Raw genomic sequence first — 26,418 nt, forward strand, 5'->3', positions numbered from 1 at the left:
AATTTGACAAAGGTTTTCAAAGTTAAACTAGACTCAAGTGTAGATAGAAAAAACTCCAACCTGCCAGGCAGCAGCAGACATAGTTATGTATAAAAACGTGATAAATGTTGTCTTACAGAATATAAGGTTCTTTCATTTGAAAAGATATAAATAGTATGGAGGAAAACAAATTTTGTTCAGTGTCTCTTGCCATGTGGCAAGGGAATTTTGTGTATCTTTGCTTGCTTGTGGATATTTTAAAAATAATAAAGAATAATATTGTAAAAAACTATTGAAAACTAACAAATGTCACTCCCATCTTTTGATTCCCCCGCCAAAATACTCAGTCATCATCATAAAAATCAGCAACAACCACAATGACAAGCTCCTATTATCACCCAAACAAATACTGGAAAGTGTATTTTGATTATGAAGAAATTTGAGTAATGTACTTGCTCATGAGGCAGTGGTTGAGTTGCCACAACTCAAAGTGCTGGAGTTCTTACTTAATTGTTGACTACAAGTTCACTGAAATCAAATGCTCCAGTTGCCAGCAAAAATCAGTTTAGCTGTTGTAGTTTTATTCACACAACCACACTCAAGAACACATGCCATCCAAATTTATGACATCTTAATAAATGAATATCTACACAAGAAAATTAAATGTTAAATGTAGTATCAGCACTGTGTTACAGTTTTCTGAGCATCACTTTAACATTTTAAAAATTTAATGGACACACTTTGAATAGATACAGTGTGGTGTCATGTTGCAACAGAATTTGTAAAATAAGTGTGAACAGTCATACGTACAAAAATAGAATCAAGACCATTTAATGGAGACAAAAAGGGAATGATTTTGAATACTGTACTGTGATAGTGGACCTGAAGATAAAATTCAGACTAGTAGTGCCAACAAGCCCCAGCAGGAAATAAATTTCTAAGTTAGCAAAAAACTTAAGTAGCAATAAAAAATGTCACAGCAGTACTTAAGTGTCATTACAAGCAGTTAGTGCAATAACAATTTGATGTTGAAATGACAACATTAATTTAACTGATGTTGAGCTCTGCATAATTCTTTTTAACGAAACTCTAAAAGATAAAACAGGGAATTTGTAAAACAACAGCACAACCCTCCTTCAGACATAGTTATCGCTACTGAATAAGGTATTAAAAGCAATAGAAAAACGTTTTATCTATTTGTGACATAAATTTTATTATGCAAATACAGGATTTCTCAGCAAATTGTAAGGATTAATTCTTCTCAATAAATCAGCTGTGTAATACCTTCATTTAAGAGTGACATTTTTAACAAATTTCTAACTTGTAATTTGCTGTTGAAGTGTCTGGCTCTTTCTGGACACTGATGTTTATTCATTTCAGGTCATTTCTTTCATCTCTTGGGCCCAGATCAGTCAGGCCAGTAGCAAGCTTTTGGACATGGGAGTCTCAGGTGGTGAGGTACTGGCCACACATAATGTCCTGAGACCACCTATCTGTCCTGCACATTGCTAGTGTTCTAATCAGGAAAAGCTCTAATAACCTCAATGTTGATGGGGCATTAAACCCAATCAGGGAACAGTCCTGGTGAATTTTTGCTAATCTGTTGTCCCTGGTGGACCTGAGATGGAAGGCACTGCCTATGTCACAGAGATTTTCATGCCATCTGTATTCTATGATTTCTCTTATCATAGAATCCCAAACCCATGGCATGACACAGCACATTGGTTTCTTCACAGCAGAATGTGTACCTCTCAAAGATACTATGCTTCACTATTACCAACTTGCTGTGGCACAGGTTGACTTACTTCATATGTTACACACATCTCTGTGTGATGCAGCACTTTGTATGGTTGATGTATTGGTGGCTGAACACTAATGTGATGCTGTACGTGTCAATTCTCATTAGTCCTAAGGAATCTTACAGAGCCAAGCATATTGCTAATAGCAGAATCTGATAGAATCCAAAAATTCTGCCACAAGATAACAAGAAAGAAACTTGTTGAAATGTTACTCCAAAACAAAGACATCACTTAGCTTATTTCCTGAAAATCATTCACCAGTGTAGTTTGCTAAGAAAGCCTTAATTTACACATAGTTCACCTCTACACACACACACACAGTGCCTTTCTGCAACTTAATGTGTCTTATTTACAGTAAATAGCAATCTACCTTTTCTTACATAGCTGATAATCCTACATGGTGTTTCTTTTGTCAATAAACGAAGTTTTACAACTTCTTGGCATGGTTTTAGTAAAACACACACCCAGGACTTGAGAATATTTGGGGTTATATGACACGATTGGTAATGCACTGTATCCCAGACTACCAGCACAATCTTGTCTCTATGGTCTTCCGAAAATACAAAAAGAGGGAATCCCTCTACAATCAATAGTGGATATGACAAATTCTCTAAATTACAGTTTGGCAAAACATTTACCACAACTGCTGAAGCCATTGGCAGGACAATGTCTCCACATCATGAATTCAAGACAGTTTATGTCAATGCTCTGAGACATGCACCTGGACATTGGTGATCTGTTGCTCAACTTTGACATCACATCACTCTTCACATGGGTGCCAAAACAAGACTCCCTACAAGTGCTAGAGAAGCACTGTGACATGGACACACTACAACTGTCGCAAAACACACTCACTACCACTTATTTTCAATGTGGGGATAAGTTCCATGAATACGAAAGAGGGTAAGAATAGGCTCTTCACTGGCTCCACTCACTGCCAACTCATTCATGAATCACTGCAAAGAAACAGCACTTGAAACTTCTTTGTTCAAGCCAAAGTCCTTCCACAATACATGGATAGAACTTCTATGGTGTAGTCACGTGAAAGAAAACAGCATACACAAAAGCATGAGTTCACCATGGAAGTAGGGGATAGTAATTTTCTACTTTTATTGAACACCGTAATACAGAAGAAACTGTATACTACACTCAGGCACATGGTATACCCCAAGAAGACACACACAGACTCATACGTTCACACTAACACTAGTGAACAGCTACGTGAAACATTCCGAAGGAGTGGCGACTCAGGGCCACACATAAAATGTTCTCTCAGGACAGATTACCACAAGGAAAAGGAAAAGACAGAAGATAACAGCTAGGGCCTGATATTCCAACCACATGCTGGACTCCACACCAGTGAGACTGGCTGGGTCCTAGAAAAGCATAATATGAACAAAAGTTTTCTGTCTGTATGCAAAATTAGGGAAATGCTGGGCACCTCAAAAAATCCACTACAAAAAAGGACAACTGACACAGACAGCATCATGTGTGAGTTTGACTACCAATACATCAGCCAAATTCAATACTGCATCTCACAGAGATGTGTAGAGCATGATAAGCATGTCCAAGTTGGCTACAAAAACAAGTCAGCAGTACTGGAGCATAGGATCATTGAAGATAATGCATTGAACTTCAAAGAAACAAAGATGCTCTATTGCACTAGGCATTTCTAGGACTCTATAATCAAGGAAATAATGGAAAACACACGAAAATCTAATGAAGAGAGACAGCAGCTTCTATCTCAGCTTGCTTGGGATGATTTATCGCAAAAACTTTGCCAGGAGTGTTCTTTGATTAGACTTGAATCGGATAAACAGCAGCATCCAACAGGACCCACACACTTTGCCAGAGGAGAAGCTTGTAAAAATGTCACTCCAAAATGAAGATGATACTCAACTTATTTCCCAAGAAGAATTCATTAATTTTGTTAGCATTATTTTGCCAGTCAGCTATGTCTGTCTAACAAAGGAGAAATATAGTATGCAGATTCATAAATAATGTGTCCTCTAATCATTCATAGATTTCTTTATGCGTGCAATTACTTGGCTCAAACTAATTCTATCCATCACTGAAGGCTACCACTATACCTGATAATGATGACACATCTAACAAAAGAAAAACAGCATTCTTTGCACTCCTTCGGGCATAATCAGATACTATGGAGAATTTTTTTGACGAAAGTGTTCAAGATGAGCTGTAAAAATTACAGTTCTTATCAATGTGAACCCTCAGACAGCTTGAACATTCTGATTTATGTATTGCCTCCACTCATGTCTGATCTGAGACTGGCTGTAATTTTTCTACAGATATCACCAAGGATCAGAAACTCTGTACTTCCTTGTTGTCGATGATGAAGTTCAAATAACTGTACAAACTGCTCTTCTACATCTACATCTACATCTACATCCACATCCACATCCACATCCACATTCACACTCTGCAAGACACCATATGGGCAGTGATGGAGGGTACCTTGCACCACTCCTAATCATTTCCTTTTCTGTTCCATTCACAAACAGAGTGAAGGAAAAATTACTGTCTAAATGCTTCTGTATAAGCCCTAATTTCTCTAACCTTGTCTTTGTGGTCCTTATGCAAAATGTATTTTGGCAGCAGTAGAATCTTTCTGCAATAAGCTTCAAATGCTGGTTCTCTAAATTTTCTTAACACTTAGCGTGCGGTCGACATAGTATTACAGCGCTTACAGGAAATCAAATTGTGTGGTGGATGTAATATTACATCAAGTCAATTACGATGATTTTCCATGGTATCAAACATATTTTTATGGCTCCCAGAATTATCTGTGAGATCGGGAGGCTTCATAGATGAGTAGCTGTATCACTTGAAAAATTATTGTCTCTTGTGTGGTAGGCTTTAGGTGACATTCGAGTACACTCTGTTTTGTACATTTTGTTTGCTTCTATGTTGATTTTGTGCTCAAAACATGCAGTGAAGAAGAGAAATGTTTGGAGAAAATGGTAAATGATTTACGAAGCCCTTGACGAGTCTGTAGATGATGAAAATGAAGTTTGTGATGGTGATTCAGATTACATATCATCTGAAAATTGTAGTAACTTTAAGCTTTTTTGAACATGAGTTGCTGCATATGCTTATAGTGTTATTTTCACAGATTGTGTTGTTATTGCAGATTCTCCTTCTGGTACATCAGAAAATGAATGCAAGAATTAGAGTCCAGTGAATTTCATGTTCAACTTCTAACACTTTCCCACACACCACAGCATCATCAGCAAACAACCACACATTGCTGCCCACCCTACCTGCCAGATCATTTACGTATATAAAAAATAATGGTAGTCCTATCACACTTCCCAGGGGCACTCCTTATGATACCCTTGTCTCTGATGAAGACTAGCCACTGAAGACAACACTCTGGGTTCTATTACTTAAATACCTTTAAGCCACTTACGTATCCTGGAACATATACCATATGCTCATACCTTTGTTAACAGTCTGCAGTGGGGCACCATGTCAATTGCTGTTCTGTAAATATGGGATCTGCCTGTACCCTTCATCCATAGCTTGCAGCATATCATGTGAGAAAAGGGAAAACTGAGTTCTGGACAAGTGATGCTTTTTAAAACCGTGCTGATTTGTGGACATATGGTTCTCAGTCTCAAGGAAATTTATTCTTCAGTATATTTGCATTGTTGCATGTATCAGTTTTATGGTTAACATACATTTTGTAGCATTACCTACCTGTTGTATTATCATAACACGTGTTATGCATCTTTCCTGAGAATAGTTCCAGGCCTATTATTGCATAGATTATAATAACAAACAATACCAGGAGAGCAATATGTAATAAAGGCACCATGGCACGAAGAATTGAGTTTAGCACAACCTGTAGACCTGCAAATTAAAGAAAAGGCCATAATGAGTGACATAAAAAAACAGATTATATTCTTAAAATTAAGGTAAGTCTATGCACCATTGTGGAAGGACCATGATCTTCCTTCTCAAGGATGTCACCAGGCATCAATGACCCATTTGTAATGCTTATATTAGCCTTATATTAGCAAACACTGGTACCCTGTAAAGGTCTACAGTGTTTCTACTCCCCTTCTTTGTTCACCTTACTACTGATCTCCTGATCAGACCAGGCAGCAATAGCATTGGGTTTTGAATATAGTTCTGTGCTTTTATGCTATGTACTTCAGAGAGAGTTGTTGCATTCTTGTGCTACTATGGACACACTAATAATCTGCAGTGTTTTTGGAACATATATTAAGAAACGTATTTCTTTCCTTCATGTTTGTCTACTTTGCAATCTGGTTATGTCCTCGTGGATAAGAACAGTGCACTTCCTTTGCCTTTATTTTGTAATTTCTGTATTTTGGAACTTCCTTGCAACAAGCACTATCATGTTTAAAGAGTTTCATGAAGTGACTGTTTGGCTAAGTGTTTCAGTGCCAGACTACGGATCCAAGGTCTCAAGTTTGATCCCTAGTTATTCCCAGCATTTTTATCTATCATTTATTACTTCTTTGATCTTTGGCAAAGTTTGTTGATGTAAATAAATGCTGAGCTACATCGTGGTTAACAATCTACATTAACTTGAAGGTCCCCTTACAACTGGCTGAGTTGTCTTGTTTCCCATGGCCTTTATCCTATATCTTCATGGGATCGACACGTTAATTTTTTGGATTTGGGAATGTTAGTTGTAGACGGAGCCAAATACCTTTCCTGTCACCACCCCTTCCTTGCCAGGACTGAATTTTGGTACCCTTTCAGTCCGTTTCTAGCCCAATCCCTTGTGAAAGTGTGCAAATATGTTTTGAATGTTTGCAAATCATATAGCTGAAGTGGGATGTGGGTACCAGCCTGGTATTCATCTAGACTGTCATGGGAAATTGCCTAAAAACAACACCTAGGCTGGCCAGCACACTGACCCTCATTGTTTATCTGCCAAGTGCGTTAAATCTGTGGCTGGTGCACCTCCCCACAACCTGGAAGTCACACTCATATGCGGTTATCTGGGCAGGTTACAACTGGCCGTGTAAGTCAGTTCTACAGTTGGAGCGAGGCAACAGCACGCCATCTCCAATAAAACCATGCTAGTACAGCACAGTGGTGTTCGAGCCAACCTTCTGGTTAATTACAGCTTTACCTTTTACAAGTTTGTACTACTTATGAATCTGTAAGCATGTTTCAGTTGTTTTTAATGCAGCTGAGTTATCGGAGTTTCAGAAGATTGTCTGATACCTTTAGCTTTCAATTCTTTGGAAAGTGGTTTCAGTTAAGAAAAATGTGCAATAAAATTATGTCCAATCAATTTGTGTGCATTTTCACCACATGAAATATTTTTTATCATGCACAACTAACTGCACTTTAGGGAATTATTATTTAGAACTACTACACCTATTACAATTGGAAGAACTGAAATGCAACTTTTCTCCTCCAAATACATATAATAATTTATATGCATAAAATGGATATTTCTTTGTTTGTCCCATGTGTATTCCTATATCATTCACCTGAGGGCAATGAAACTGGTACGAGTTGTTGTGTGCACACCTGTGAAGGTTTCTGAATTTGCACAACCAATTTACAGTAAGTTGTGCATGAGTCATTTCAAAAAATGTATGTATTTTACATAGATTAGTGGCAGCTCATATGTTTTCAGAGTGTGAGTGCATGTGTGACGCAACTGAACTGAATTAAATACAAGCAGTGACTTTTCAGTTCACATGTGGTGTGAACAGTGGTGTTTACTGAGAAACTCCAATTGCCTGTTGACATTAGATATGGATTACAGTCATTCGCTTTTGTTTTTCCAAGCAAATTTGTAATAGTTGTCAAAAATCTTTACTTTCATTGGCAAGTAAATTACGCCACCCAAACAACAAAAGTTTGATCAAGATATACAGTCTATAGCACAAATGATAAAGGCATCATGAGTATTGGAAACAGGCAAGCAATTGGAAGCAAGACTGAAAATGGCACAAGTATTCCATGCTCATGCCTGTTTGTCTGAAACAACTGAGCAACATGATGCAAGATTAATACTGCTTGATCCAGACAAACACTGCATGCTGACTTCCATCTTAGTGCATTCCATTAAAATGCTAATTATGAATAGTCTTCATGCAATTGTGGTTATTGAAGAAATTGTTAAATTATGCACCCACAAATTTAAGAATGAAACACCAGGAATGTGCTGCAAGGATGGAAATGTGAAACTGCCAGAATTACATTCACCATTAACATCATTATCAACACTGGTATCAGGTGTGACTACCCAATCTAAACATTTCTTGGCAAACATATACAATTTGTTTTCAAATGACATCATTTGGTGCAACAAATATTGTTTGAGAATTGCATGATAACATTCAAAGTTCATAGGCAAATTTATCACCACGCAGGATCATTACTGTCACTGCCAATAAACATCATGGAATTCTTCAAATTTATTCCATGGGGAACACTGATGAACAAGATGATCAACATTGCTGAGTCAATATGGGCACTCAGTGACAAATTGTTACTGGATTACAAACTTTATTCAGTCATCACAACAAATTAATTCTATTGTTCAGAACTGTCCTTTAATAAAGGCCAGTTGATGAGTACAAAGTTGTAGTTAGAGTAGACAAAACACTTGGTGGCCAACACAATAGACAATAAAATGCACTGACAACTGATGAAGTTGTGATCGTTATAGTTCATATAGAATTTAACTTACGTAATACAGTTCTTCATTGCATAAATCATGATGTTCGACGAGTCTCAGAAGCTCACCACACATATCATGGATTTCAATATCGGATTTTATTTTGGCATGGAGAAGATGAATCTCAGTAACAACAAACTGAGAAATTCATAAACAGATGAGGAAACAAATAATAAAGTCAGTGTCATGAATTACTATACACTGATTGATAATTTCTGAAAATGCTGATAATCCTATCATGAACATTTTGACAATTGTTCCATCAATAAATCATCAATATGTATGTGAAAATGAAAAACAAATGACTCTTCTACATTCAATTAAATCAGATGAAGTTGTGTTCTGAAGAGTACATTCACATATGTGGTGCAGTTGTTAATGGCAGTAATGTGAATATCAGTGAATTAGGAGAAAATGGTCACAATATCGGCCACGTTGACAGAGAGTCAATGGGATATGCATGAATACATTAATATCCACATGATGCAATGACATACATTTGTGCATATAGCCACTTAGATTTTTTTATACATTCACATACAATCCTAAATGGGATGAAATAAAAGAACATTTGTTAACTGAACAATCATCATCAGACTGTCATATTTTAGTGCTCGTCTTAAAAAAAATTGAAATGTATGATGGGTTTCATTGTTAAGCATCATGTTTATAGATAAACACACAGATGGATGTATCCTATTGAATGGCAAGGGAGAGGATTGCCACATGCAGACATTTTGATTTCTTTGAACAAAAAAGTCACACCATATCAAATTGATCAAGTCATCTAAGGAGAAATACCTGATGTCAGTACTATTCATACTTATTTGAAGCTGTCACCAAACATGATTTACGGTCCATATGGTTTTCTCAACAACAATTCACCATGCACATCTGAAGGGAAATGCATGAAACGATACCCAAGAGGTTTACTTGCTGAGACTATCAATGGTAATGATGGATAAACGCTATATTGTTGATGTTCAACTGGAGATGACAGTAAATCCATCACTTTAAAACAATGATATTCAAGTTGATAATTGTTAGGTTGCACCATATTCAATGTTACTATTGGAAATGTACAAAGCACACACCAATGTTGAATGCTGCAATTTTGTGAAATCGATCAAGTACATTTGCAAATATGTCAACACAGGAAGTGATATGGCAGTTTTTGTGGTTGGGAATGTGACAACATCTATAAATGAAATCAGTCAATATCAACTAGGACCCTATATTAGTAGGATGAAGCAGTATGGTGCATTTTATCACTTTTGATCTGTGAATGAAATCCAACAGTTTTTCATTTGGCAGTGCAACTTGAAAATGGATAGCACCTGTACTTGACAACTGAAAATGTATATGCAAGAGCACTGACACTGACACCAACAACATTAACTGCATGTTTATCACTGTGTGGTGATATGTATGATAAGATGCTATTTTACTCTAAAGTGGCAACATACTGCACGTGGACTGCATCAGCTAACAAATATCGATGTTGTAAACAACGAAAAGTAGTTGCAGGACATCCCAATTTATATTCAACCAATACCTTGGGCTGTCTGTACTCGACTCATCCAAACAATGCAGAATACTTTTACTTACAGTTATTCTTAACAACATATGTAGACCAACATCCTACCAGGAACTGAGAACAGTGACTGGTCAAGTATGTGCCACCTACCTTGAAGCTGGCCAAGAATTAAATCTCCATAATTATGCACACTGGGACATTACACTCACTGATGCATTGAATACTGGTCAACCACAGCAAATGTTGATGTTATTTGCAATCATACTGATAATGTGCTTCCCATACAATCCAAAAGATCTTTGAGAAAAATACATAGACTACATGAGTGAAGATACCCTGAATCACTTGACTGCTACAAATCAAAATTGAAACATTCATTTCATGCCAGACACGTATAATGAGACACTGATTTAAACTGACAACATACATTTGGCAATTGCAAACAGGCACTGGTTGGTTGGGAATGGCTAAATCCCTATTGATCTGCAAATGACATCTTTGATCTTGATTTGCAATGAAAAAGACATTTTGATGTCAATGAATTGGGTATATTCATTCAAGTGAATCTTTTGAAATTGGTTCCAGAACAACACATACTGTATGACAATTCTGCATATAATTACAAGCAAAAGCAGTGGATTTTGTTTCTTAGATGCACCCGGAGGCATGGGAAAAAGTTTTCTCACCTCACTTATTTTGGTAACCATACAATCATTACAAAATATTGCACTGGCAATTGCATCATCTGGAACTGTGCCAACTCTTTTGGATGGTGGCCAAACAGCACATTCACCACTGAAACTGCCACTGGTAATACAAATTACTCAGATACCAACTTGAAATACCAACAAAAATTCAGGAATGCGTAAAGTGCTCCAGTCATGTCAACTAATAATATGAGACAAATTTACTAAGGCACACAAAAAGCATCAGAAGTGGTTCATCATACAGTCAAAGATTTGAGAGGAAAGGAACAGCTCTTCACTCACTGTACTGTTTGGTGATTTTCAACAAACTCTACAAATTATACTACGCTCAGTAGCCACTGATGAACTTAGCGCATGTCTCAACTACTCAGTATAATGGCGACATGTACAGATGCTCGCTTTGTTGACCAATATGCATGTTTAACTACAACACAAAGCATCCGCCAAATGTTTTGCTATACAATTGCTGGATACTGAGAATAGGAAAATGGTAATTGCTGAATCTACAAACTGTATCACACTGCCAACTTCTATACAATCACAGCAACCATAGATGAATTGATTCACAAAGTTTTCCCAAATATTGCACAGAATTATAAAAGCTGTCAATGGCTCACTGCATGTGCTATATTAGCAGCCAAAAACAATGATGTCAGTGCCATCAGTTTCAGCATTCAAAACAAAATAGGAGACAAAGCAACAACTTATCAGTCGATCGATACTGTAATGAATCTAAATGAAGGTGTCAATAAAATTATCCAACTGAATTCTTGAATTCATTTGATTTGTCAGGTATGCCACTGCATGTTTCAACATTGAAAATTGGCATGTCTATCATTCTTCTCCAAAGCACAAATATACTGCAAGTCTGCAGCAGTACCACTATTTCAGTGGAAACGATGAACAGTATCATCAAAGCTACAGTTTGAATGGAAATTTTGCATGAGAATATTGCCACACATTCCAACAATTTTGACAGATATGCCATTCAAATTCAAATATTTGCAGTCTCTGGTGCAACTCGCATTTTCAGTGGTCATCAATAAAGCACAGGGAGAACTTATACAAGTGTGTGTACTAAATTTAGCAAATCTGTGCTTCTCATATGGACAACTGCATGTGGCCTGCTCACACATTGGAAAATCTTCTCATTTATTTGTGTATGCATCAGATTAAAAAACAATTGTTCTCTCCAAAAGCACTCTAATAAACAGATTTTAAATACAAACTCTTCCTTTGTTTGAGAATTATTGCGACACATTCCGGGTACCCAATAATAACAAAATATTTTGTTGCTTCTGACTTACATAGAGAGAAATGACCATCATGATAAAATAAGCTAAATCAGAGTTCACAAAAAAGTGTTCATTTTTCCACATTCTGTCAGAGAGTAAAATGGAAGAGAAGTAGTTTCAAATTGTCTTGCATCCTTTGCAAGCATGTAAGTGTAAACTGCAGAGTAATCATGTAGATGTAGACATATGCAATCTTTCAAACATTCTAGTGCTATATGTGACAAGCAAGTCACTATCTATCAGTTGTATGAAAGGAAAAGTCAGTCTATATCTGCATCTACAGGGTGCATCAAAAAAATGTACACACACTTTGAACTGTCATAGACAATTTATTTCCCGTTCTACAAGGTTAAATATCTGTGAGAAAGTAATGTTATGTTTCTTCAACAGGTGCCAGCAGTGGCAAGGAAGTAACTGCAACATGACGGACGTGCGTTTGAGCTTTGAAGTGCAGAATCAGATAATTAAGTGGTACTGGAAGTTTGAGAATGTAGCTGCAGTTCGAAGACAGTGGAGAAGTGTGTATGATACAGAACCACCTTCAAGGTTAAGAATTACACGTCTACGAGACAAATTCGATATTCATAGAACAGTGTGTGATGTGCATAAAGGTCGATCAGGGTGATCTCGTACAGCTACAAGTGATGATTCCACAACTGTGGTCTTGGAACTGTTTCAGTGTTCACCTCAAAAATCTTCAAGGCAAGCAGCACGTGAGAGTAATGTAAGTGCTAGTAGTGTGCTATGCATTCTGAAGAAAAGCAAGTTTCGTGTGTACATTCCAAGGCTGGTGCAACAGCTAAGTGACAACGATCCAGATCAAAGGTTAGAATTTTGTGAATGGGTTCAGGAGATGGAAAGATGTGAACCAGGATTTATGGGTGGCATAATTTGCTCAGATGAAGCCCAATTCAAACTGAATGGAACTGTCAATAGGCACAATTGTGTATACGGGGCTGAAGATAATCCTCACATTACAGTTGAAAAGACTGTGAATTTGCCTGGTGTAAATGTGTGGTGTGGTTTGTCTGCAAGGGGACTCATTGGGTCTTTCCACTTTGAAGGTACTGTTACTGGAGAAACGTACCTAACAATGCTTGTTGACTCCATATTCCTTGCCATTTGTGCATTATACGGTACTGATGAGTTTTATTTCCAACAAGATGGCGCCACGCCGCACTATCATAGGGATGTACGAGCATACCTGGATCACAATGTGCCAGGCCAGTGGATAGGAAGCAGGGAACCAATCGAGTTTCTTGCATGCTCTCCAGACCTCACGCCGCTAGATTTCTTCTTATGGGGCACAGTAAAAGATGAGGTTTACAAATGTAAACCACGTAACCTGGACACACTTTGGAACGAGATTCAGGTCGTGTGCACAGAAATCGGTGGTGACTCGTACTCAGAAATGTATTGATGCTGAAGGCCACCAGTTTGAACATTAATCACATTTGCAAAGTACATTTATTTTTCCAATTGAACTTTAAGCTTTCCATTTCCAGAAATTTAATATTGTAGAAAGGGAAATAAATTTTCTATGACACTTCAAAGTGTGTATACACTTTTTTGACGCACCCTGTATATAGATACTCTGCAAGCCACCATATGGTGCATAGTGGAGGGTAGCTTGTGCTACTACTTGTCATTTCCTTTCCTGTTACACTCACAAATTGAGTGATGATATTCTCGTGTTGTTTTTAAAAAAATGAGAAAAATGCAAACTGATTTCCAACATATGGGCAGTGGGCACTACTTGTGTGTACACATTGTGGCAACTTAACTTTGTAAATGCTTCCTGCAATTAATTGCACATGTTAATGTTCCAATATAGGAATGTCTTTTGTTACACTGTTCCCACACTTTACCCATCCATTTTACCCTCCATGTTCAGTATACCCCACTGTATCTGCCTGTCATGTTGATGAGTGAGGAACACAATTCCCACATTGGTGTCCCTGGCTGAATTCCCCCCCCCCCCCCCCCCCTCACCACCGCCCCTCCTCCTCAGGCCACAGCCAGTTCCAGCCAAGCAGCTGCTAATGTCTAATGTCACGTTCCCTCACCACATTAGCGTTTACCACATTGAGCTGCATGCGTAGTGCAGCACACTATGCCACGATCCTAGCATTAATGCATTGACTGAAGCAACATGTCAAAGAATGAGTACTATCCCAGCTTATTGCTACCTTCGAGTTCAGCCACGGCTGGTAATAAAACATCCAAACACTCCACTCCCCCCCCTTCTCCCTGATCTACGAGTGCATTTGGCTGGGTTTCATGTACTATTCACCAGCTCCTTGATTACCAGTGATTCTATACAGTTTGCCCTAACAGTTGTGTTCTATTTCTTCTCCTCAACTGCCCATCCTGTGTCTTCCCCCTCCCTCAGGAAATGCAATAACATATGTTGCACAACATTGTGTCACCAGGCCCCCTGGTTTTCTGTTGCCCTCGCCACTTTCTGCTGCATAAACGAAGAGCCATGTTGACTGAAATGGAGGCAGCAACTGCTGCAAGTGTTCTCCATCCCTCGATGAGACAATGGACCTCAGCCCTACACCTTATCAAAAATAAGATGGCACTTGGCATCCATGCAGCAACTTCCAGGACATTGATGCCAGGAAGATACCTGACCAGTACCCACACTGGCAAAGTGTGTCGAGAAGATGGCAATAATCAGCCCCTTCTGTCTTTTCAAAGAATAGTTACGCCCCTCAGGCTTTGCAGTGCCACACAGAACTGGCAAAGATTTCTCAAAAATGTCCTGTGTGGAATCTTGGGTTGTTTTGTTTACCTGGACGATACCTTTGTCCATTCATGTGACCCCACGGAGCACCGCCAGCACCTCCAGGAGGTATTTTCCCCCTCCAAGAGGCAGGAGTTATCATCAACCTGGCAAAGTGTGTCTTTGGTGTTCTGGAGTGCTACTTCCTTGGACATAGGATATCATCTGCAGGCTCCTGCCCACTAAATGAAAAGGACCAGGCAATTGCCAAACTCCCACTCCCCACAAATTTCAAATAACACTGCAGGTTTCTCAGGATGGTATATTTTTTCTGGCGCCGTTTGAAGAACGCTGCAAGAACCACTCACTGCTGCACTCCAGGGCACATTTCTTTGACAGCACCAAAAGTGTCATCCTTCAACAATGTGTTGAAGCTTCCTGGCAGCTGCTGGTGCGTTTTTCCATGACGTTCCTTAGGGCCACAGTGGAGCTGGGCTGCATATGACCGTGAGCTCCTCACTGTGTAAGAGGCTTGGAACTACTTCCATCCCTTGGTGGAAGGACACCACTCCACAGCCTTCACTGACCACCGCCCACTTACGACAGAGTTTTGTTGAAAGGGAGGAACACAGATTTTCTATAGGCAGTTCTGTACTCAGGAATACATAGTGTAGTTCACAATTGACATATGGCACCTGACAGGCATTGACAATATTATCGCCGACTGACTCAGCTGCTCCTGCACCCTCACTGCTCCCCCAAAATTACACCATACGGGCCACCACCCAGGCAGCTGATCCTGAGATGCTAAGACTGCACAGCAACCCAAACACCAGGTTCAGTCTCAAACCACACGCATTTCCTGGTATGGACCGACATGTCTGGTGTGACTTTCGCACGATTTCCAACCACCCAAGTGACTCCGTGGAGTGTATCCACCCCTACCTTCTCCCAAGCTTCCATGAAGTGACATTTGAACCCCTCGATGGCCTGTCCCAAACTGGTGTGCGTGCATCCACAGTCCTTATGCAAGAATGTTTTGGCTGGCATGGTGTCCAGCAGGACTGTAACAGCTGGGCCCATGCCTCCTTCCCATGTCAGTGTTCCAAAGCAGGCCTTCATGTGCATTCCACAGGACCCTAAAAGCTGCTATTACCTGTCAATTCAAAACATGGTCTGCCACCCTGCTGCTAGCACACATGTCATGCTCTGGCTGGAAACCAGCTACCCACCATTCCACGCAATGGGAGAAAATTTTTTCTGTACATCTCCGCAGTGCTGCCACCACACTATCCAACAGTTGATATATGCTCAACCTCTCCAGCCCTTGTGCACTACCAATCATTGAAACTGAGCTGGCACCGATCAACAAAAACGATACCCATTCCCACATTGACAATCTGGCGGGCAGTTCTTGGAACACAAGAGCAGAGCCCACCCTGCCATTCACTCCACTACCTGGCCCAGCAGAGCTGCTCATGAGGACCCATCCTATGGTACCTAACCTAAATTGCGAGGTACCAACACCACTTGTTCAACACTGAGGCACCTGTCATCAGCCTCACAACACAGGCACATACCTTCACCAAAACACTGGCACACACCTCTGTCACTATGCCGAGACACCTCTGCCACTAAGCCGAGACACCTCTGCCATTGTGCCAAGACATGCTCTGTCGCATTTCCGACACATGACAGTGGTCATTACGCCACCCACGTGGAGTACACCGTGCAATGTGCCCCAGCACCACCACACCACAGCATCCTCTGCCATTTTATGCTCGCACGACACCAACGGAGAACTAGTACACAAAACCGATACTATACTTCAGAGAAACATTTGGCATTTGCCTCACAGTCTCATGTTCTGAGCACCGAGTATCCACTTCCCAGAGCCCATTAAATTACAGTGAGTGTGGCAAGATTGGACCACTTCTTGTTATCTATATGCAAACCACTGCAGCCATTAAAAACTGAAATCCCCAAATGTATTAGATTAGCTTCACGTAAGGTACCTAAATTTCATTTCTTTGTGTATTTTATTTTGCATCCATCACTGTGTTAGATTACATGCACTTATGTTACATTCAAGTTCATTTATTTCAATTTGTCTATTTCCTTGATCACTGTGTGTTTACACAGGGCACACAATGCCACTTACTGTACTTGAAGTACATTAATGATTGTTTCTCTTGTTGTCTTAAACAAAACCTGTGTAAACTGATTCCCGACACATGTACAGTGGGCACCCCTCACGTGTATTCATAATGTCTTCATGAGTGGTGGAATTACTAGACTGACTCGATTGAGAGCTTTTGTTAATTTTTCTGGTAACTTTCCTTTGTAAATGCATTTGGGAATTAACTGTACCTGTTACCATTCCAATATATGAACTGTTTGCTAATCAGAATTCTTTTCACACTTTGTTCCCATGCTTTAGCCATTCATTTTACCCTCCACACCTAGCAAATCCACAGTGTATCAAGCTGTTGTGTTCAGTGAGAAACACAGTTCTCGCAGCGACATGAGGCATTGCCACTGTTATCAGGGTGAAACGATGTGCTTACGCACTGCTACATGGATGTGTGTACTTGAACTGTGCATAAGTGTATTAAAATGTATACTAAGGTCTCTTGTAGATACTATTCATGTATCTTATTGTTGATTATGAGAGAATATGTAATTGTTTTACTGTAGTTTCAATTTATTTTACTTAACTTTTAAAACTCTTACAATTTTAGACAAAGCTGAAATATCTTAATTTTATTTCTTAAGACTGTGCCCTTGAAAGCAAAAACTGCTATGTCGAAAAATAAAACAAATGTTTTATGTTAGGCAGCATAATGGAATAAAAGTAGTTTAACATTGCTGTGTTGTTAAAAGTAAGACATGGCAAATTTTCATTTCCTAGAAAAAGTGAAAAAACAGAAAAAAATGTTTCAGATAGTTGTTTATAACTGTAACACTGTTAAATATCAACACTTTTTAAAAGATATATTTCCTGAAATGAAAACGCCAATATTTTTGCCAAAGAAGTCCAAAAGACACTGCAAATGTTCTAAAATAGTCTTTTTATTGAAGAACAAATAACTTACACTGAATTTAAGCTTAATTATTACCTTCATGAACTATACTATATTTTAAGCAGTTGGAAATATTTATGGACTCTGCTTAAAGTATGTCAGTTGTAAGTGAACTTTTGAATATGTAAGTACAAATGAGTAACCGCAACATAGGCATACAAATAGAAAGAAATTCAGGCATCACAGTACACTAAAATGGAAAAGAAATCATGGATCTGATTTGTATACATTTAGAATAAACATGTGAGAGGTGGCTGGCTATATTTTCTCCGTAACGCTCAGGACACAACTAGAGTTTCACGATTCCCGTAATACCATGGAGTTTAGTTACAACAAAAAATTTCTCAAGAATTTTCTGTTATAAGCAATACACAATAAATATTTGAAGGTAGTGGTTAGACTACAAACACTACAGTAATTTTTAGACAAAATAGTGTTGTAAAACATGACTAATTTTATAATTAGAAGTTGAAAATTTGCACTCTAAGCAAAATGTTCGTATTAGCTAAGATCCACAGACCTTCACATGCATCCCAACACACATGTGCCTGAACTTACTTAAATAGTTCTGTTATATGAAAGGACCTATAAGTTAATAGTGGTTTTGGCATACAACATAAAAAAAATCTTTCTTAGTCATAATGAAACCATGTCACATATGCATCATCTCACTGTCTTATTTCTACCTCAGAGACACTTACTCCTGTCATTTCTTACTCACTTGGTACTCCTGATACTAAACGCAGTGGTCGTAGAACACGGAATGCACGCAATGCTTTCACATCAAACCCTTCCTTCATTAAGTTCGACAATGCAGTGCTTATTAAACTGTAAAATAAAAATGCATATCTAAAATTATTTCATATGCCAATAATAGTTAAATAACTGAATAAAAGTCAAGAGTTAATGTAATACTATAAGTTAGACAACATTTGTATTGCTCAGATTGAAATTACAATGTTGCCTTTTCTCTTGCAAGTGTTTTACCAACATTAAAAATTATTACAAATATTTTAAAATACAGCATGAAGGAACTACGATGGAAAAAAATAAAAAGGTGATAATATGTGGTTTCACAAGTAAAACAAAAAACTGTCATTCTATGAAAATTATATCTCATTTTTATACTGTAAATTGTTCATATTTGTTGACAGAAGGAAGGAGAAAAGAAAAGTTTAACAACTTTTTAACATTAAAGTCATTTGAGATGAAGCAGTAACTCAGTTTGAGAAAAAAGCTGGAGGAAGGAAAAGTTCATGACCTGCAGAAGAAATCATTAACTACATTTACATGATCTACACAATCTGATTTTCTGTTAACTGATTTCCCAATTTTGCTTGACTTCTGTTTGGTCCTGTATATAATGCAATATCAATTGTAAATGTAGTTCAAACTGTCAGATTAGTTTTTGGTTCCATGTAAACATTTGAAACATGACTGGATTGTCAGGTAGTTACTTGCTTTTAAGAATTTTTGATAATGTGTATGAACCACTTTTGAGTGGAGTGAAGGGAAGTAAATACTGTGCTGACCTGGAAGCTATTAATTTCCTATATCTAGTGTAACACACTTTTACCTCTTTGAAATGGAAAGACATACAGCTATGCTGATATGTTTACTGAACTAGAATAACAGAACTACTTGTCAACCATGTCATATCTTGCATAGCAGGCTTATTTTTAAATTGCTCTATGCACTCTTAGTTTTACAGGCAAAGGCTCTGGCATAAAATATTTGGTAATTCTACACAGAGGGCTAAAAATGTGTCTTCACTCATTACAAAGTGTTCTAATCATTTTAAGCCTCCTACTAATTTGTGTGTAGTAACATCTGACCACTTATTGCTTTGTAGTAAAATAACAAAACCTACACCACATCATCCTCCTCCTCCTCCTCCTCCTCCTCTTTCTCCTCCATATCAAGAGTTTGCTAAGAAGCATAATGGAATCATACACTGCATTTAATAAAAACATTTCAGAGATACTGATAACCTCATTTCACTGTACTGTTGAAATTGAAACAGCTGATTTAAGCTCACAATCTGAATAAAACAACTGATACTTAGAAAACTAACATTTGATTAACTATCACAAACAGTTCTGATTTACATACAAACAGGACAGCTAAAATCAGTTTCTTAAAATTTAATTTTCATCTTCTGTGAATTGTACCACATGAAAATATGGTGAAACTGACAATTCTCTGAGGTGATTAAGGGTCCACATGAAACTCCACTCTTTCAGAATGCAAGTCCAAAATTAACCAAAATTCATTACTTTAACAAAACTGGGCAGTATCATTTGACACATTTATATTAATTTATCCCTTATTGTGAAAAAGAATCAATTTACATCAAATCCAATGATGTGACAGAGAAATACCAGTCAAAGTTATCACTGTTGATGTACTTTCTATCATGATTAGGTGAGGTTACTTCTGCAGAAAAAAATGAGGTGAGTAACAGGAGAGTGCCTACACAAACCAAATGATTGTGCAGCAATACAAATTATAGTAGAACAACAGAGAGACAATTGATAAAAAATTTTCAGTAGTTATTTCATAAATCTGACATTTAAATGTACATTCAATTATTGCTTCTTAGTTTTGTAACAGTAAGATATGTTTTCAAAATAACACAAACAATTATAAACAGTTCCTCATAGGAACACAAACCATATAGATTTTATTTGACAGAATTTCAGCGGCAGGTACTCGGGAGTTCACTAAACCACTTGTCTCTCTCATAAATTAAATATTTAGGGCAAAAAAATTTGGAAACCTACAAATATCAACAACATGAAATTAATTTTCAGTAATGATTGGAAGACTGAAAAAAATGATTATTCCCATTTGCAAAGTATTGTTCTACTGTTTCAAAATGTGTAATAAAAGAGCACCTGATACAATTTCTTGTCCAATGTAACTCAACAATTTGGTCACTGAATATACATGTGAAAGAAAGACAAAGTCTTTCATTATAATATTGCAAGTGAGTCAACTGATTGAATTTTTAGACTAATTAAATGTATTATACTGAGGGATTAAAAATAACACTGTACCAGGCTGGATAATGAACCCAGACCTTGACCTTTTATGGTCACTGCTTCTAACAAGGTATGCAGAAGGGATTCTGTGAAATGGTTGGTTGGTTGGTTTGTTTGTTTAAAAGAGGGGGGGAAGGGACCAAACTATGAGGTCATCAGTCCCTTGTTCCTAATAAAACAATGCCACAAGTGTGAGAATAAAACAGATGAGGCATTTAACACAAAACAGAAAGAAAGGAAAGACCACAAGAAGGAAGGAAAGGCAGCGAATACTAAAAGGAATGAAAGAAAACAAGAAAACAACAGCTATATACAAAAAAACAGTTAGAAGAGAGTAAAACAAGGAAGCAGATTACAGTGGCTGGCCAACCACGAAAATAAAAAGGAAAAGCCAGCCACCCTGCAACACATGCTGATATGTTTACTGAATTAGAAAAACAGAACTACTTGTCAACAATGTCATATCTTGCATATCAGGCTAATTTTTAAATTGCTCTATGCACTCTTAGTTTTACAGGCAAAGGCTCTGGTATAAAATATTTGGTAATTCTACACAGAGGGCTAAAAATGTGTCTTCACTCATTACAAAGTGTTCTAATCATTTTAAGCCTCCTAATAATTTGTGTGTAGTAACATCTGACCACTTAATGCTTTGTAGTAAAACAACAAAACCTACACCACATCCACCTCCTCCTCCTGCCCCTCCTCCTCCTCCATATCAAGAGTTTGCTAAGAATCATAATGGAATCACACCTCCACCCTGAAAGCACTAGGGTGGAGGACACAGAGGGACAAAGGACATGTGCTAAAACTTAGATCAAATGATAAAACCCACCCAGATGAATATAACGTAAAACTAAATCAGCCAATGAGGCGTTGTCAGATAAAATGAGCGGCAATGAGTCCGGCAACCCATGATTTCGTCACTGGGCAGTCAAAGTGGGACAGTGCAGCAGGATATGGGCCACCATCAATCTGGCGCCGCACCGACACTGAGGTGGGTCTTCATGGCGCAAGAGGTAACTGTGGGTCGCCAAAGCGTGGCCAATGTGGAGCCAGCAGAGGACAACTGATACCCTGTGAGAGGCCCGCATGGAAGAGTTCCACACATTCGTAGTTTCCTTAATGACACACAGTTTGTTGTGTGTACTGTTACACTATTCTGTCTCCCAAAGCCGAAAAACCCTGCGGCATAAGTCAGAATGCAGGTCAGGTTCAAAGATGCCCATCTCCAGAAGTGGTTTCCGCTTAGCCTGTTTGGCCAGTGTGTCAGCAAGTTTGTTGGCTGGTATGCCAACGAGTCCTGGGGTCCACACAAACACCACAGAATGGCAGGACCAGTCCAGGGCATAGATGGACTCCTGGATGGCAAGGGTAGCACTGGTCGATAGCTTGTCGGCTGTTCAAGGAGTCAAACAGAAGAAATGATTACTCGGGGCATGAACGGATATACTGAAGTGCACGAGACATGGCCACCAGCTCTGCAGAGCCCTGGAACACTTCAAGAATCCAGAGGAACAGACAGTGGAGAGCTGCCAGGTTAACGGAGTCCTTAGGGCCACATGAATGACCCAGGCGAAGCTTTGGCCTGCAGCTACACCACGGAGGTGTACATGAATGGGCCTCAAGGAGAGGTGGTGAAGAGAAGGACTCCAGTTCAGACAGAAGCGATCGAACGCGAACTACAATCATTAGCCCTGACCTGGGCCACCTATATGGGAGGTGAACCAATGTGACTGGGAAAAGAAGATGGTAATTAGGATGTTCAAGAGAGCTATGAATGTGTGCAACTTAACTGGCGAGCAGTTGTGCACGTCTGATCTTCAATGGAGGGACTCCAGCCTCCACCAGTACACTTGTTACCGGACTTGTCCTAAAAGCTCGGTTGTTAGTCAAACTCTGCAGTGGTGCAATGGGTAGAGCAAACGCAATGCTGAGGGCGCCACTGAACCATAAATCACACTCCCATAGTCAAGGCGGGATTGAACAAGGGCTCTCTAGAGCTGCAATAGAGAGGAGCGATCTGCAGCCCAGTTGGTGTTGCTCAGGAAGCGGAAGGCACTGACCTGCTGCCAACACTTCTGTCCAAGTCAAACGAGCATCAAAAACCAGACCTAAGAATTGATATGTCTCCACTACAGTGAGTGGATCATCATTAAGGTGAAGTGCTGGTTCCGGATGAACATTACGACGCCGACAGAAATGCACGACACACATCTTCATGGTAGAAAACTGGAAGCCATGGGTAAGAGCCCATGACTGCACCTTGTGGATGGCTCCCTGTAGGTGACACTCAGCAACACCAGTACTGGTGGAGCAGTACAAAATGCAGAAGTCGTCTGCATACACAGCAGGTGAGACAGAGGGCCTGACAGCTGCTGCTAGGCAGTCAATGGCCACTAAAAATAGAGAGACACTCAATAGAGAGCCCTGTGGGTCTCCATTCACCTGGATATGGATGGAACTATGGGAGGCACCAAGTTGGACACTGAAAGTATGGAATGACAGGAAGTCCCGGATAAGATTCAGGAGCAGGCCCCGGAGACCCCACTCCCACGATGTGGCAAGGATATGATGTCGCCAGGTCATGTCGTATGCTTTAGATTAGTCAAAAAAGACAGCAACCAGGTGTTGGCGTCTGGAAAAGGCTGTTCGGATGGCAGACTCGAGGGACATGAGGTTATAAGTGGTAGAGCGACCCTGGCGGAAGCCGCTATGACGTGGAGTCAGTAGGCCACGTGACTCCAGGACCCAACCCAACCAACGACAAACCATACGTTCCAGCAGCTTACAAAGAACGTCGGTGAGGCTGATAGCTATCCACATAAAGTGGTTTTTTACTGGGTTTGAGAACCGGAACGATAGTGCTCTCCCATCATTGGAATGGAAAGACGCCATCACACCAGATCCTGTTGAAGATAACGAGGATATGTCGCTTGTAGTCAGATGAGAGATGTTTAATCATCTGGCTGTGGATCCGATCAGGCTCAGGAGCTGAGTTGGGACAATGTGCAAGGGCACTGAGGTGCTCCCACTCTGTAAACGGGCATTATAGGATTCACTGTGGTGTGTAGTGAAGAGAGGACTTTCCCTTCCTGCCGCAGTTTGAGAGTGCGAAAGGCTGGGCGGTAATTCTCCGACACAGAGGCTCGAGCAAAGTGCTCAGAAATCGTGTTTGCGTTGGTAGGTAACACGCCATTTATGGTTACGCCGGGAACACCTGTTGGGGTCTGGTACCCGAAAAGACGTTTGATCTTTGCCCAGACTTGGGAAAGTGACGTATGGCAGCCAATGGTGGAGACGCATCTCTCCCAACACTCCTGCTTCCATCATTTGAAAAGTTGGCGAACGCGGACACAGAGCCATTTAAAGGCTGTGAGGTGCTCCAGGGAAGGGTGCTGCTTATGCCGCTGTAGAGCTTGCCGACACTCATTAATTGCTTCAGCGACTTCCGGCGACCGCCAAGGGACTGCCTTACGCCAGGAGTATCCTAAAGAGCGAGGGATTGAGCTTTCTGCAGCAGAAACAATTGTTGTAGTCACCTGCTCAACCATCACATTAATGTTACCGTATGTGGGAGATTCAACGGTGACAGTAGAGGTGAAAGTTTCCCTGTCCACCTCGTTTAAAGCCCATCTGGGCAGGCGTCTGTGGGCTTGACGCCAGGGCAGTGACAGGAAGTGGTCACTTCCACACAGGTCGTCATGTGCTCTGCAGTGGGAGAAGTTCTGGGCTGCAGATTGATAAATCAATGGCCGAGTAACTACCTCAAGCCACACCAAAATGTGTGGCGTCCCCAGTATTTAAGAGGCTGTGGTCGAACTGAAACAGCAAAGTTTCGACATCTCTGCCTGGGCCAGTAAGCACAGTGCCACCCCACAAGGTGTTATGGGTGTTAAAATCTCCCAAATGTAGGAAAGGTTTAGGGAGTTAATCAATCAGTGCAGCTAATACATTCAGGGGTACTGCACCATCTGGAGGAAGAAATACATTGGAGACAGTTATTTCCTGTGGCATCCTTATTCCGACAGCCACAGCCCCAAGAGGGGTTTGAAGGGGCACAGTGTCACTACAGACTGAGTTTAGGATGTAAATGCAAATCCCACATGACACTCGATTATAGTCGCTATGGTTCCTGTAATATCCCTTATAGCTGCAGAGGGTGGGGGTCTGCATTGCCAGGAACCATGTTTCCTGGAGGGCAAGGCAGATGGCAAGTGTAAAGCTTAACAGTTGCCGTAGCTCAGCCAGGCAGTGTAAAAAATCGCCGCAATTCCACTGGAGGATGAAGTCATCGTGAGACTAGGAAGGCATGGAACATTCAATGAGGCAGTTTACGCCTCAGAGTCACCTGCTGCCACTGACTTATTGCCTAAGCAGTTTATATCCATTGTGTCTGAAGGTCTAGTGAGATCTAGGTCCTCAGTGGATGCCAGAATCTCCACCCCATCCTCAGACGCAGAGTTTGTAGGTAGCGGTGGTGTGGGTGCCACCTCAATTTCCTTGGTCTTAGGGGTCTTCTCTTTGGATTTCTCTCGCTGCTCCTTGGGTTTCCCTGGCTGGGAGGACTTCACTGGCTCAGTCTCCGGGACTGAGGTTGAGTGTGAAGCCCTATGACCAGCTGCTTTTGAGCTCTTCAGCCACTGTTGGGTGTCATCTTTCCCACTAGCAGAAACCTGGGAAGGGAGTGACCCTTCCTAGAGAGAGACGCTGAAGAAGACTTACGCTTCTCTGGCTTAGAAGTGGGGACGGACATCCCCGATGGTTGGGGGGTGTTGTTCCCAAAGTAGGTGGTGCAGGAGCAACAGGGAGGGAAGTGCCCCCAACCAACAAGGGGGCAAAAGTAGTCTTCCGGCTCTGAGAGGTGACTGGGGTTGGCAGAGGTGATGGTGCCAGAACTGTTGTCGCGGTGGCGTAAGACCATATCATATGTACATGATGAAAGCGTTCAAATTTTCTCGTAGCCTCAGTGTAGGTCAGTCGGTCCAGAGTCTTGTACTCCATGATTTTCCTTTCTTTCTGGAGAATCCTGCAGTCTGGCAAGCAAGGTGAATGGTGCTCTTTGCAGTTGACACAGATGGGAGGTGGGGGACATGGAGTATGGGGATGTGATGGGCATCCGCGATCTCGACATGTGACACTGGAAGTACAGTGGAAGACATATGGCAGAACTTCCGGCACTTAAAGCACCACATCAGGGGAAGGATATAGGGCTTTACATCACAGCAGCAGACCATCACCTTGACCTTCTCAGGCACCGTATCACCCTTGAAGGCCAAGATGAGAGCACCGGTGGCAACCTGATTATCCCTTGGACCCCAATGGACACGCGGGATGAAATGTACACCACGCCGCTCTAAACTGGCACGCAGTTAATCGTCAGACTGAAAAAGAAGGTCCCTATGAAACATGATACCCAGGACCATATTTAAGCTCTTATGGGGTGTAATGATTACAGAAACATCCTCCAGCTTGTCACAAGGGAGTAACATCCGTAACAGGGCAGAGGATACTGTTTTGATCAAGACCAAACCAGATCTCATTTTGGA

At 40.2% G+C, this 26,418-nt stretch overlaps 1 protein-coding gene across 4 annotated transcripts in view; it reads right to left on the minus strand.

Annotated features, from left to right (window-relative positions):
• Nucleotides 1-26,418, minus strand: part of LOC124555453 (muscle calcium channel subunit alpha-1-like) — a 566,027-nt gene that overhangs the window by 447,445 nt on the left and 92,164 nt on the right. For all 4 annotated transcript variants that reach the window (XM_047129373.1, XM_047129372.1, XM_047129371.1 and 1 more), the window contains exons 4-5: nt 18,547-18,653; nt 5,499-5,651 (exon numbers count right to left, since the gene is read on the minus strand). In XM_047129373.1, coding sequence (XP_046985329.1) covers nt 5,499-5,651; nt 18,547-18,653 — 260 coding nt within the window. The remainder of the gene's footprint in view (nt 1-5,498; nt 5,652-18,546; nt 18,654-26,418) is intronic.

Source organism: Schistocerca americana, chromosome X (genome assembly GCF_021461395.2).
Source record: "Schistocerca americana isolate TAMUIC-IGC-003095 chromosome X, iqSchAmer2.1, whole genome shotgun sequence".
Lineage (NCBI taxonomy): Eukaryota > Metazoa > Arthropoda > Insecta > Orthoptera > Acrididae > Schistocerca > Schistocerca americana.